Here is a 13,855-nt window from a genome sequence, read left to right as displayed (position 1 = left end):
TTTCACCATTGATTGCATAGTTTCAGCACTAAAAATCTGTCTTGTTACTTGATGGTGCCACAAAAATGTTAAGTACTATGTTTTCACACAATTTAGGAACAAAGTTGAAGGGGTTTGACAAACTATGACCGGGGTCAAATAGGACATGTCCCTTTGTTGTCAACAATCTTGTGAGTGGAAAGGTCTAATGTTAAAGGAAGCTAAGTTATCTCTGGATATGAAGCAACACAACCATGCTCACGCAACAGAAACACACAGAGGTTTAAGGTGATTTAACAAGTCACGGTCAGCTGGAAATCCAAGAAGGTTAAAACAAACAAAATCTTTTTGACCCAGGTCTTGTGCTGTAGCTGTGAGTGACTGGGCAGTAACCATTTATCTTGAGGAGGAGGACAAAGTACTCAAATTTGGCGGCTCACATTTGTTCTTTGGTGTGTTTTGCCTCAATGAGATTAATGTTTAAGTGCTTCAAGGTAGTGAGTAATTACGATGTAACATGTTTCCCAGTTCTGAGAAGGATGGGTGCTTCTGATGTGGGTGTTAAGCTTTGGTATGCCAGGGGCAAAAGCTGCTAATCCTTATAATGAAATAAACCAGAAGGGCCCACTGCTTCCTGCACTTATACAAGCAGTCTGGAATTCAGAGCTGTATAATGAGGTATTAAACAGGTAGATATGAAAAGAAAACATTATAATATATACTAATATAACTTAATGTCCTTACATGTACTGTCTGGATCATCTACCAATCAGATACATCCCTCGAGCTTCTGCTTTGCATTCACAGTTCCAAAAGTGGGCTTTCTGTATTCAATATCCATTACACTTTTCCTCCAGCACGGAATTAAAGTACAAGTATATTAAGTATATTGCTCGTTTTAATTTGATCTGGATACAAGCATAAGTAAAATCTAAATGTGCTGTAGCTTGTTCTCACTGACAGATGGCACAAAAAGTAAAATGAGGTCAGTCTTCAAAAGCTCAGATTGCTCAAAGATATAACCAGCTTTATCCATCTTTATTTAATTAATACTCACTCTTTGACAAATGTTTGAAGCTGGATCTTGATTGATCTCTGGGCCTGATCAAATAATATCTGTAAAGAAAGAAAGAAAGTGAATGCTGCTTTCTGTTTGGCAAAATAGCTTCTATCTAGTTAGTTAAACAAATCAAGCATTGAACAGCTTAAGGCACTTCTCTAAAAAAGCAGCAAAAAGCTGAAAAATATATTCGCGTTCCAGGCCACAGGATGTTTAGCAAGTCAGCATTTGGCACGTCTGTTTAGGAGGATTTTTGTTAACATCACAGGGTGCAATTAGGCAGCTAAATTTACACAAACACACTGACTTTGTAAACTCCCCTCATAAAGACTTAAACAAGAGAAATGATGTTATTTGCTTATTCTTGGTGGTGAGTCATACCCTCATTAACCTGCATGTTTACTTGAAAAATGAGCTACCAAGCAAAAGGCCCAACACACAGAATTCTCTCTAAACAGGGCTTCAGTGCGATTTCACGACCAGACAAGACAATCTGAGCAGTGTGGCTGGGAGAGACAACCAATGACAAACAGATTGAGCACTGTGTTTGAGAGGATCATGTGCCAAAAGATCGCTGAGTGGCAAAAACCTCTCTGACAGTCAGCTGACGTGACCAAAGTTTCCACTGTTGAGTCACAGTGGCAGGCCTGCACTGTGGCTTAAGGGTCTAGTCAAGGAAGCTGATAAGAGGATTGGGTGAAGAAAGACTCCGCTGTTGAGTAATGGTAGAATTCCCAGCCTTCAGCTTTTTGAGATACTACTTATGAAGACATATACAGTCTCTTCTTTAATCTGGCAATATTACAGTCTGGCTTCAAGGAGGAACGAAGACTGTATGTAGAACCCAATTCAATCAAACCTGAACAAAACAAGCCAAAACCTCACATGTAATGATGTGATGAAGTATGAGATTTAGTTGACCTATGAAGTATAGTTTTCCACCTCATCCCAAGGATAAAGTTTAATTCTGCATTCAGCTTTAACTGTACGCAGCTTTAATAGTGTTAAATTAGTTTTAAACATAGTAAAACGGTACTTATAGTGTATTGATTAATCTGCTGGTTTTCTCTATAATTTGTGAAACAAATATGCTCACAGTTTCCTAGATTTCAAGGTGACGTATAAATATTAATTTTTGTGTTTTGACATTCGATTTACTATACGTCTAGAAAAATTTAACATTTACAAGGCTGAAACGTTTGTCATTTTGCTTTAAAAATGACTTACTAATGATTAATCGATTGTCAAAATAGGACAAAACGAAGGATGAATCTCTGTCAATAGACTAATCAATTCCTGAAATAAGTGCATCTCAATAAAAGTGCCTTTAACTTAACTTAACCATTCTCCTGCTCCACTAAAAATGGTGTTGGTAGTTGCAGCAACAATAGTATTAATTGGGTGTGTGCAAAATAGGTATTTTTCACACAAAAACTGAACGGTGGCTTTAATATTATTAATATTATTAGTTACAGTGGTGAGGTCAAATAGCCTTCATGAATAAAGTAATTTAAAATCCAATTAATCAATGTTTGACTGTTCATCATTCACATTCAAGATGTTAAAGTTCCTGATCTTAAATACTTTTTGTGATGCACATTTGGCATAGATACATGACCCATCCACAAGAACAAATATAGCAATGGTTCAATTCCCAGTAGCAGCACCTCTGGCAAAGTTGTTTGTTCTAACAAACATCTCACAGACAGAGTGATGCTGGCTGGAAACTCACTCTGAACATGTTATGCAGAGCTAATAGAAACGTGACATCACAAGAGAAATCAAGCAAAAAACTTGTACTGTAGCAAAAAGCCTCTAGCTCGCCCCGTGCCTCTTTTCAATGTTCAAGGAATTGTTAATGAGAGGATAAAGAGAGGAAAGTTGTGTCTCCATTTTTGAATGTCAGCGTCATGCTTACCAGAGACTGACAACTGAGGAGGCTTACAAGGGGACAGAACAGCCACATAATCAGATCTGTCCTACTAGGCTCCTTGGAGTATTAGGTGGAGGACAAGAAAAATAAAACAAGAAGTCCTGATGTTTATCTGTTGTCCAAGATCTAGTGGTTGAAAGTGGAGTGCATTAGATAACCGTGATGTAAAAAATGTAAAGGCCAACAGAATATTTATATTACTCTTACTGAAGCCTAAAATGGTCTCCAGGATGACAACCACATCATTAAAGACTGACCATGACAATGTTTACCTCAGTAAAGCATGATTTATTCTACCAGATACCACAGATTCCATAACATGGAAGACAGGGAATGGATTTTATCAGACAGGAAAATCTTCTCTTTATACCCAGCACTTAGGTGCATAAGTAACGTTGTTTTTTTGTGAAATGGTGTTGTATATGTAGCTTTGCCAATTCCTTCTGTACCATAAAAGCAATTGAAGGTTAAATGTCTTGCTTAAGGGCACCCCTACATAACTGCTTATCCCCTACAAAGCATTTCTTGTTTTTGCTTCCCTTTGTCAAACCAGTGGCCATCTTCTCACAGACATAATGTCTCTGTCTTGTAGTCTGCTGCTGTCCTTCCCAGCAGTAAATAATAACTGACAGTTAAAGAGCTGCGAGACCATCGGCCCAGCTGAGTTTTGTCATCACACAGCTGTAAGGGGGGGGAGACAACGCATCCGGTTTCACATGGCAGTGATATGTAGATGTGCATACCGTGTGATAGTTGATCATCTCCTGCAGGCTCTCAGCAAACTTTGTGAGACTGGACTGTGGAGGGAAAAGGAGGACAGCCATGAAGGCAGGCAGAATAAGAATGTCACCATAATTCTTATAACAATTCTCATAACAACAAAACCAAGGCCTGTATTAAAACAATAAGATGCAAATTTCTACTGCATGCAACATCACAGACATGTCTGCACAGTCACAGACTCTTCTGTCAGACAGGTATGGAAACTTTGGTCTTTTTTGGAGACACAATAACACTTTAGGAAAGAATTATTTTGGCGATGTAACTCTCTCCAAATACATGCAGTGGTTGAACTTCAAACCCAAAGGTGAGGCATTGAGGGAAATACACATGCCTCACCATGCAAAATTCATGTGGGAAAACAGAACATGTGACGTCTTCAAGACCCACTGGACATTACAAGGTTTAACTAGGTCTCATTTTTTAAAAACCTTTATTTAATCCAGTAATGTCATGTAAGAATGAAAGCTCTCGACTCAAAAGAGACATAAGGTAGTGCGTGCAAACAGAGAGAAATTATAATTTATTTATTTAATATTAATAGTGTTAACGCAAACCCATTTTAACGCCATCAATTTTTTTTATGGCGAGATTTACATTCTTTTTGGGCTAGCAAACTTTGTAGTTTTTTTCACATGCTGTTGCAACAACTACCAACGTTAAAACAAAAAACTACAACACCACACTGGATCTAGCTAGACCGGAAACAAACCACGGGCACGCCGCACACACTTGTTTGGGCTTGTGAGCTGGCCAGAGAGTAGTAATGTTACGTATTGAGTGGATGGCAAGCACGAGACGTCGAAATGGATGCCAATAAGATTGTGGATGGGAAGTTTACTTTTAAAAAGTTGCCAAATGGTTTCATTGTCAAGACCAAAATGATTCGACTGTTTTGTCATTGTGAACTGAGCTATCATCGCAGCACGCCCAGTCTGAAATACCACTTGATGGCCAAGCACCCAGCTGATGCCAATTCTCCGCCCCCTCGTCAAGGTACTTTTTTCACCCTTTTATTGATGGACAATGTTGCATTGTGTGAGAGATTATTTGCTCCAAGTGTGAATGACCGCTCCAAGTGAGAATGTTACGTGTGAAATTGAACACTACAGTAGGCTATATGCCAATGTTGTTTTCAATAAAAAAAAACATTTGCACAAAGCAAGCCAATCCACTTTTCAATGTTGATAAGAGCATTAAAATGAAAAAAAATAAATTAAGGCACATTTAGAATAGATAAAGATGTGTGATTAATTGCAAGTTAACCAAGACATTATTGCAATTAATTGTAATTACATTTTTAAACAAATTGTCAAAAGAGGCCCGCCCCACACATGCAAAAAACACACATTGTACTAATGCTGGTGACTTTCTATGATTCAGATCAAGCCAGGTTGTTTTTTGTTTACCTCAATGACCTCATCTTTGGTGGACTGCTGGGCTAGCTCCCGGATCCCGCTAACAAACTGCTTGTTGGCTGCATTGTAGGCTTTTCCAGCATCAATCATCCCAATACACAACTTCACCAACTAGAGAGAACGAGAAAGAGGCAAATGCTTAGGGGCGTAACACTTGAGTGAAGAGTAACTAGAAACAATTAATTTCTTCAGGGCATTCTGTCTTTTTTTAAACACTTGAAATTCACTGCTTAAAATAGATTAAGGAATGGTAGTTTTGTTGGAATTTGGTGTAGTTTCTAGATAATTAACAACAGGCACTTCTCTACAACTGAGTTTTTGAGTTTTTTATTTGCATGATCTTGTTGTTTTTAGGACTTTTTTGTTTGCTTGTTTGATTAGTAGGTACTTTTTCGAGAAAATGTAGTTCAGAAACATTTAAGATACATACTGCATTTAATTTTTTTTATTTTATCAGTTTAAATGAAAAGGAGCTGCGGACACATTACATTTCATTAAACTAAAAGCATCCCTCACAGTTCAATCAAATCTGACCTTAACCTAACTTGTAAGCACATCCAAAGCATCATAATAAGACGACAGCTAGCAGCTGTTACAGTCTCCAATCCGTTAGGAAAATAGCCCTTTCATGAGCAGATTTAATATTGGCTTAGTTAGAAGTTTGTCTGTCTGTTTACTTTTGGCAACATAGTTTTGTGTGTATATGTATGGTAGGTAGGACTCTTTAGCCCCTAGTCTCTGGACTCCACCCATCAACATGTGTACACTCAGAGACACACACAAATACACACACTATCACAGCCATACTCGTGCACACAAACACACCCACTCTCCAGCAGATCCTTCCTTTCTAGAGCAACAGGGGAAGTAAGGCTGGGGCTGAGTCACAGAGGTGGGGTGAGGAGGAGGGTGGGACTCTATAAGACTAAGTACAGAAACAATGAACTGGGATCATCCAAGCTCGGGGTCTCGCCCTCAACTAGTGAATATACTCTCAGCACTGATCAGCAGGGATCCACTGGGAAGAGGGTTTGGTTTGCTATCAGGGCAGTACACATCTACTCATTAACAACTGTTTGCTTGGCTGGTTTAAAAGTTAAGTCTACATTTTGTTGGCAATGAACAGAGATCTGCTCCAATTTCAGAATAACTGATAGATTATAGGATGGCCACTGTTGCTAGTAGCTCACACAGTTGAACAAATGAACAATTGAGCAATGTTTTTAATGGGTGGTACTCACTTTGTCAAGCTTGGATTCCAACTCGCACACATCCCCCTCCACTTCCTCTATGGTGGCTCTGTGGGGAAAGAAAAAAAGCATTTGAAATCAACTGTAATCATAATTCAATACTATCAAATTTATAGACATTAAGAATCATTTGTATGCTAGGTGGTGAAGGGAAGATAAAAGACACATTGCAGGACAATCCTTGTGTGAAGAACATGAAATCCTTCTGTGCCACTTTGGTTAATGGTCTTTGCCACATTATTATCATCTTATTTATCATATGTCCTGCGTTCACTGTACAGACTAATGAAGTAAGAATGTTTTAAAATAAAACAATGTCAGCTTATTTCAAAACCTGAGGCATTTAATGTTGTACATGACGATACTCTATTGATCTTGAGTGGGGAAGCAAAAAACAGCATACGCATAGAAGCATTTAGAACAGCACAATTATTCCCGACAACATGTCTTGACTACCTTGGTAGATTTTTGTTATCATGCTCTATGATTATGTAACAATTATTTGCCCAACTGTTGCATTGCATATCAATTTCCTAACAATTTACATACAGGGGTAACTTCAAACTTCAAGTTAAATGTAACAATTCAATTTCATCAAGCGCCCATTTTCTATCATTACAGTTACAGCATCCAATTACAGCCTCTAAAAATTACAATTGTAATACATCATATTATAGACTTCTACAGTACTGACACAGCCACGTGCAGAAACACACACCATTAGAGGCAGCCCAACTGAGAGCTGCCATTTTGGGTAATGCTGCAGGCCTGGAGTCAGGTCTGGCAGTCTGCCCCTAAAAATGTGACAAAGCACAGCTTGGTTCTCCACAGGAACAGCCTACAAGCACGCCAGTGCCACAACAGTACTCATCAGCACCAGCACAGGCTTGGTGAATTAATCAGCAGTCATTTTTGATGATATATGCACTTCAACATGTTACTGTGATCTTACTCCAGTGTAGGAAAGGTACATAAGCATCTGATAAGTGTCTCTCCTACAGTAAACAGTGGTTTATTGTGTTTTACCCTTTGTTATAAGTTTACTAAGATGTTATGAAGATGCGTTTTTAGTTTACTCTACTCAGGGTTACACAGTGCTTGCTGTGCTTGAACTAAGGTGTGCCCATTGGGTGTGCCTAATAATTACAACACTAGGGCAGTTTGTGCTCATCACCCTAGTTAGTACTATCCAAACACAAAGCAGCAATAGGCACCATTGCAAGATTAACAAAGAGCCAGAGAAGAGCATGCTTGTTGGACTTTTTGTTTGCACATTATCAAAACTGAATGTATGACACAGTGCTAACCTTTGCAGGTGTTTAGTCTTATATAATCAGCTATGTCTTACAGTTAAGTTGTGGCTTTTTGATAATGAATGTTCCACAATTACAACAAATCTAGATTGCAGGCTTATTGTGATGTTGCCCTCAGCTCAAATCACAGGAGATTAGATCATTTATGTAATGCTTGAATGTAAATGTCCTAGTTTTACTCGTGTGCCAGTATTGTCGCACGGGGGTGTGGCTGTCCCCCCGTCGGCCAATCCCATTTACTTCACCTGCTTGCTGTCTCCCCTGCACGCCGCCCCGCAGATGGCTCCTGCGCGCGCTCTGCTCGGCAGCCCGCACGTGACTGCGCGCGCCTGCTCGACCAGGTGAACTAAATTGGGCAATCAGAAGCTCGCGGCTAGTTCAATCAACGTGTTATAAATACGCGCATCAGTCATTTGACTGGCGTGTGTTGGACTGAGAAGACGGCAGAAGCATGGAAGCATACACTGTGCGGAATTGGGACTTTTAATTGTGACGGGCTATTGTTTTTTTACCTGTCTGTTTACCTGTGCCGACCTGGTACCCGCTTGACTGGTCAAAACAAAATATACTTTCTGAGTGAAATCCGAAGTCTGGTCCTTCAAGTGTGGACACCTCACAGCTTAAAGAAACACTTGACAAGTATAAAGCAAAGAGATTAAGAGTGACACCCTGCAGTAGCAGTGGGTAGCATTTCCTAAAACCCCTCCAGCTGTGTTCTGGTGTCACACTTACAGCTTGCCAACATCTGGTCACTGTCGAGGGAAAAACAAGAAGCTCACTGAGTGCTTTCAGCAAGGCGTGCTGGGATCAATGACTCCTGTGTTTTTACTGTAGGTGTTTAATGTGTTTTATAATTAATATTAATCTTAGGCTTTGTATTGGTGTCTGTATAGGTTTTAACAATAGCAAGTCCTACTATAATGAAACATTATTTAAAAGCACGGAACACCAGAGTCCTGAGCAACATAAGTAAAATTTGATTTTACTGTGACTTGTCTTTATTAGTAGTCGTCACTATGTTTACAGTAAATGCACCTAAATAACTTTCTATATCTAACAACACATACCTTGTTGTCCTTTATATGAAGAAGGTTATGATTTAAAGTACTGCTTGAGGTCAATAAGTTTAGACCAAAATCACTAGGACAAATTATTATACTTTATACAAACTGAAAAAAATGATATATTCTACATTTCCAATGCATTTGTCTAATTTGCATGTGTTCTTCATCAGCAAGTAACACTGCTTTGAAATCTTCAATTATTTGAATACACTCCTAAAACAAAGTAGATTTAAGCAGAGATTGAGCAAATCATTTTAGAGATCTCTAAACTTAGGAACAGCAATATGTTTAATGAAACCAAGATAAATATCAGGCAGAATGCTGTTATTGGTATAAAAAAAATCTTCCTGAGTCTGACCTCAATGTAGCCAAGAATCCTTTAGTCCATGGCTAAGACTCTAAGCTATTGCTAAACCTGAGCTCAAACCTTGCCATGTTTAAAATAAATATACAATATTCATATTTTTGGCTATTCTACCAGAAGGAATAACTTGGTGTTGCAGCCAAGTGTAATTAAACAGAAAAGCACAAACAGGCAGCAACTCGCTCGGCAAGTGGAAATGTGTGCATGCCACAACCAAACTGTTGCGTCTGCAGGAACTGACATAAACCCAATTCGGTCAAATATGTTTAGTGCTGATCCCTTAGGCGCTAAACCTACACTGTATTAAAGGATGAACTGTATATCAAAGAAAGCTTTACAGTTATTCACTGCACCGCGCAGCTTAGTTTCTAGATGTAGACAGAGGATAAAGAAGCTTGAGGAAAATTCTAAAATAGATAGCAGTCATACGTCGTTCACAAGGTTTACCAGTAAATGCAACATTTTGTCCCGTCTGTGGTGTTTTTCAGACAACAGCAGTGACCAGTGCTAGTTAGTGTCTGTTAGCTCACAGGGCTCTAGGGCGTGAGTAACATTTTTCCTCTAGGTCGCACCTAGGTGCACCTAACGTCCTCGCATCCGCTGCCTCTTCACAAACGAAGCAATGTTGTTTATATCAATATGGTTTAATTTTGCATTTTGTGACCCATTTCTTCTGTAAAGGCGTGCCTGCGTTTGGATCTCTCCTCTAACTCTCTCTCCTCTCACTCTTCGCGCAGCCCGGCCCCCATTTACTCACACACAGCTCCCAGCAACAGAGACAGAGCGGCGACAGCGCGGGTATACGCTTCTGACATTTGTCCACAGTTTTGATTATTATTAACACAGCTGTATATTGTTAAGCAGGAGAGGCAAACCTGTATTTGTACCAGTGTTTCCTCTGGTAACTCTGCTATCGCGGCCGCCACGGCAAAAAACACAGAAGAAGTTATTGAATGCAACTAACTTCAGTTCGTAGAGTAATAGCATGTGGGACGGAGCCTGCTGGACCCATTCCTAATAAGTCAGCCGTCCCAGTACGTCCATCGCACTCCCCCTCTCTTCCTAGTTCTTTTAATCAGTTATTGTTGAAAACAAGTGAAGGAGCTTTCACAGAGATACTTTTTTTTCTTTTTATAAATATGTTTTAGGCTTTGTATTTTGTATTTATGTGTTGCAGCTGTATGTATGTACAGCAAACTACTTCAAGATAAGAGGAATGTAGCACAATATGAATGTGAAATCAGTTATAAATAGCCTATGTGACTATAAAATTTGTTTTGGTTAAAAATCAACAAATAATCATAATAATTAATCGTGATCTGAATATTGATCAAAATAATCGTGATCCTTTTGGCCTGTCATCTTGTGTATTTTGATCACTACACACTAGTGTAAACGTTGAACTGACATCAGTTAAATCAATTTATTATATATTCTGCACTTTATAATTGAACAAACCTGTGAGACAGGCTTGCAACATGGGAACATTGTCACAGAGGTGTATGTATCTTGTCTTGAGTTTTATGACAGGAACCCAAACATGGAATGAACTAAGGATTAAAGTAGAGAAGGAGGGCAAAATAGGGTCAAAAGCAATTAAGAGCTTGCCTCTTTCACAGAGGCACAAATCCTGGTGTGGCTATGCTACCAAAGGCTATGTTAGCATGTCAGTTGCTACAGGCAAAGTCTATTTCTTTGATGTATCGCCCAGATGATGACTGTTTTGCTGACAGACTCTGGTGTCTGTCTTGAAGAGGAGTTAGCCTATTCTTATATTTTTCTACATTTATACACTGGGATTTTTGTCCAAATGCAGTAACTAATACAACAGTAGTGAGTACAAGCTACAATCCTTGGCTCAGTAATATCTCCAGCAACTAGAGACGGGCCCAAAGCTTTTACAGAGCAGCATGTCCCAGATTAGTCATTTCTGGAAGATTTAGATGTGATCTTAAGAACAACCATAAGGGATAATTACACATTTATTATCCTTACACAAAAGCAAACAACTAAAAGCTGTCTGATTGAGGAACTGAAGCATGGACCTGCAAATTCTTATGTAATAATCAATTTATATTTCCACCGTTTTCCCAAGGTTTGTGGAAGCGTTTGGTGCACGATTTGGCGGGGGGGTTAAGTGCTCCTCCCTTAAGACAAAGCTATATTTTTAAATTTAAAATAAATGCAATTTCACATTATTTTGGGCCATAATTATAACCATATCTGTGTCTAAAACATTGGAAAAGCTAGAGCAGATAATAAATAAGTAAGACTTAAAAAGTTTAGGTAGTGCCCGTAACAGCTTGCGTGCTGCACTTAAGCCTTATAATGGTAGGGAAAACCCTTTCCATTTCTAAAAATATGCTACAAGCTGACCTGTAAGATGTTAAATCGAGGAATTCTTAATTCTTTGAACAATGAGAGTCAATTTGTCCTTAATAAAAGCACTTGACCTCATTTGCTCAGGTGTAGCTGCTTTGGGGCAAACAACAGGAAACCGTTGGAGCTCTGAGATGTGAATGTGTAAAACTGAGTCAATCGAAGGCAGGAAAGCCCAGAAAAGTTAGACACATTCAGCATCTTTCCCTGGAAAAATAATGGTTTAGACAAATTAGCTTTGGAAACTCAATCCTTCAGTCAGTCAGTCACTCGCTCTTTCGCTTTCTATGCAACCACAAAAACATGACTATTTCCTTCTAATCTCGTAATTTGAGTTTGCAGGGTGAACTTGTGAAAGTGCTGACAGGATAAGAAAAGGAGGAGCCCTGGCAAGATGCAAATCTGGGCCATTGCCTCACAGCGCTGACCTTGGAGCATGTCCAGCGGAGAGTTTGGATAATAAGCAGCAGAAGAAAGCATGAGAGACACAGACTTTTAAAATCCATCACACACAGACACAATTTAGGGGAAATTCAGAGAGACATCAGCAGTGCTGAGCCTGGAAATTCAACTGATATTGATCCATATCTGGCCTCAACCTGGCTGAGTATTAGGTTCTAGTAAATGATTTCCAAATAGGGCCCTAGGATTGTGGAAGAGTTGGAACACTGTGCAAAAAATACAGCCTAGTCCATTACATACGTCCCATTTGGGGTTAGAGGTTTTTTTTTCTTCTCACTAAACATATTTTAATAACCATTAAAAGGTGTTCAATCAAGTCAAGTAATGAGAGTGGCACCCAGGATTGCCTGAACAAAGAGCAAGTAGGGCAATTTTCTTTATAGCTTGAGTAGGTCAGGAGTTTATTATACCTAAAATACTCCTAGAGCTTTCAGGCATATGGCAGTTATGAGAATCTAGAGATGCATGAACACCACAGATAACACCTTTGCAACTGCATCTTCAAGAATGAACTACCCACGAGGCCTGTGATCTGCTGCTCATGTTTATAAACTATAAAATTCATTGGTATAAGAACATCAGGGGATATGAGTTTATTATGTTAATGCTGTTATCCAAAGATTGTTGGAAAGCACATATGTGTGCATATATGATTTAGAGGCAGTGGCAGTGGAAATGAAAACTGGGTAGAGTAGTGGGCCCTTAAGGGTCACACCATTCTACCCACCAAGGTACACAGTGCTAAAGCCAATGCCACACAATGTCTTTCAGTCATTGCACAACAAAGCACAAATAATACGGAAATCACACAGTTTATACAAACGTAAATCTCTTAATCCTAAATTATCAAAACATTATATTGAAGAGTGTAAGCTCTAGAAGTTTGTTGTCAGGTCCTAAGTAGCTCTGAGAGGAGATTAGCTGAGAGTATCTAAATGGTTTATGTTGTATAAATGTTAGCATAGTTTGTTACACCTACATAATTTCTTAGGACACATATTTGTGGATACAACAGAAAGAAGTGCAACGTCAATGCGCTGCACTGAATTATTTTTTGGTCAATAGAGGTGGGAATTACCAGAGGCCTCACAATATGATATCATCACGATACTTATATCACAATAGGATCTTATTGTGATTTTAAACATATTGCAATATTCTGCAATATATTGAAATTTATTACCCTTTTTCCTAATTTCAAATGATGTCCCCAAAAGGAAACTTTGTCAACATCTGTTTTATCTAAAAAATATACATTTTCTGTTTGTTCATCTCACTTCAATTTTATTGCTGCAAAATCGGATTGTCTAGCAGAAAGACTGACCTACACATTTATAATAATAGATTGACACTTGGCGTCTGTGTATGGCTACAGTATTGCCACGGAAAATATCGCGATACTATGCTGTATCAATTTTTACCCCCACCCCTAGTCAATATTGAACAATCTAGAGTAAAAGCTGCATATTGATTTGCTGAAATTTGACTTGCATTTTGTCGATCTGTGAACTTTACAAACCAAGCCTTGTCTTAAAATGAAGGGTAATGGAAAGTGGGGCTGCTCTGGTGCTCTCTCAACTCCTGTGTTAAAAGTGCTAAACTATTCGCGATTCTCTCTAAAACGATTTGTATACAATTTATATACACATACACACACAAACATGGCCAAAACAAAAAACAAAAAATAGTTTTGTATATATGCACATAATCTAATAAGACAAGACCTGCATAAACTAATTAGGCAAAACACAAAAAGGCTGTTCATCTATTTTATCACATTACATCTAACCACCTTATGTTTCATGTTCTAAGAAGCCAATTCTCCACCTTTAAACATGACTGAGCCTCTGACA

General features: G+C 38.7%; 1 protein-coding gene across 5 annotated transcripts in view; it reads right to left on the bottom strand.

The window, feature by feature from the left end:
• The window catches only part of LOC116695278 (arf-GAP with coiled-coil, ANK repeat and PH domain-containing protein 2), a 58,616-nt gene that overhangs the window by 32,427 nt on the left and 12,334 nt on the right, over positions 1–13,855 (bottom strand). For all 5 annotated transcript variants that reach the window (XM_032525410.1, XM_032525411.1, XM_032525408.1 and 2 more), the window contains exons 2-5: positions 6,412–6,469; positions 5,162–5,281; positions 3,716–3,769; positions 1,037–1,095 (exon numbers count right to left, since the gene is read on the bottom strand). In XM_032525410.1, the coding sequence (XP_032381301.1) occupies positions 1,037–1,095; positions 3,716–3,769; positions 5,162–5,281; positions 6,412–6,469 (291 nt within the window). The remainder of the gene's footprint in view (positions 1–1,036; positions 1,096–3,715; positions 3,770–5,161; positions 5,282–6,411; positions 6,470–13,855) is intronic.

This window comes from Etheostoma spectabile, chromosome 9 (genome assembly GCF_008692095.1).
Source record: "Etheostoma spectabile isolate EspeVRDwgs_2016 chromosome 9, UIUC_Espe_1.0, whole genome shotgun sequence".
NCBI classification, from domain to species: Eukaryota; Metazoa; Chordata; class Actinopteri; order Perciformes; family Percidae; genus Etheostoma; species Etheostoma spectabile.
The sequence above is the reverse complement of the archived record's forward strand: the minus strand, read 5'-3'. Positions and strand labels throughout refer to the sequence as shown.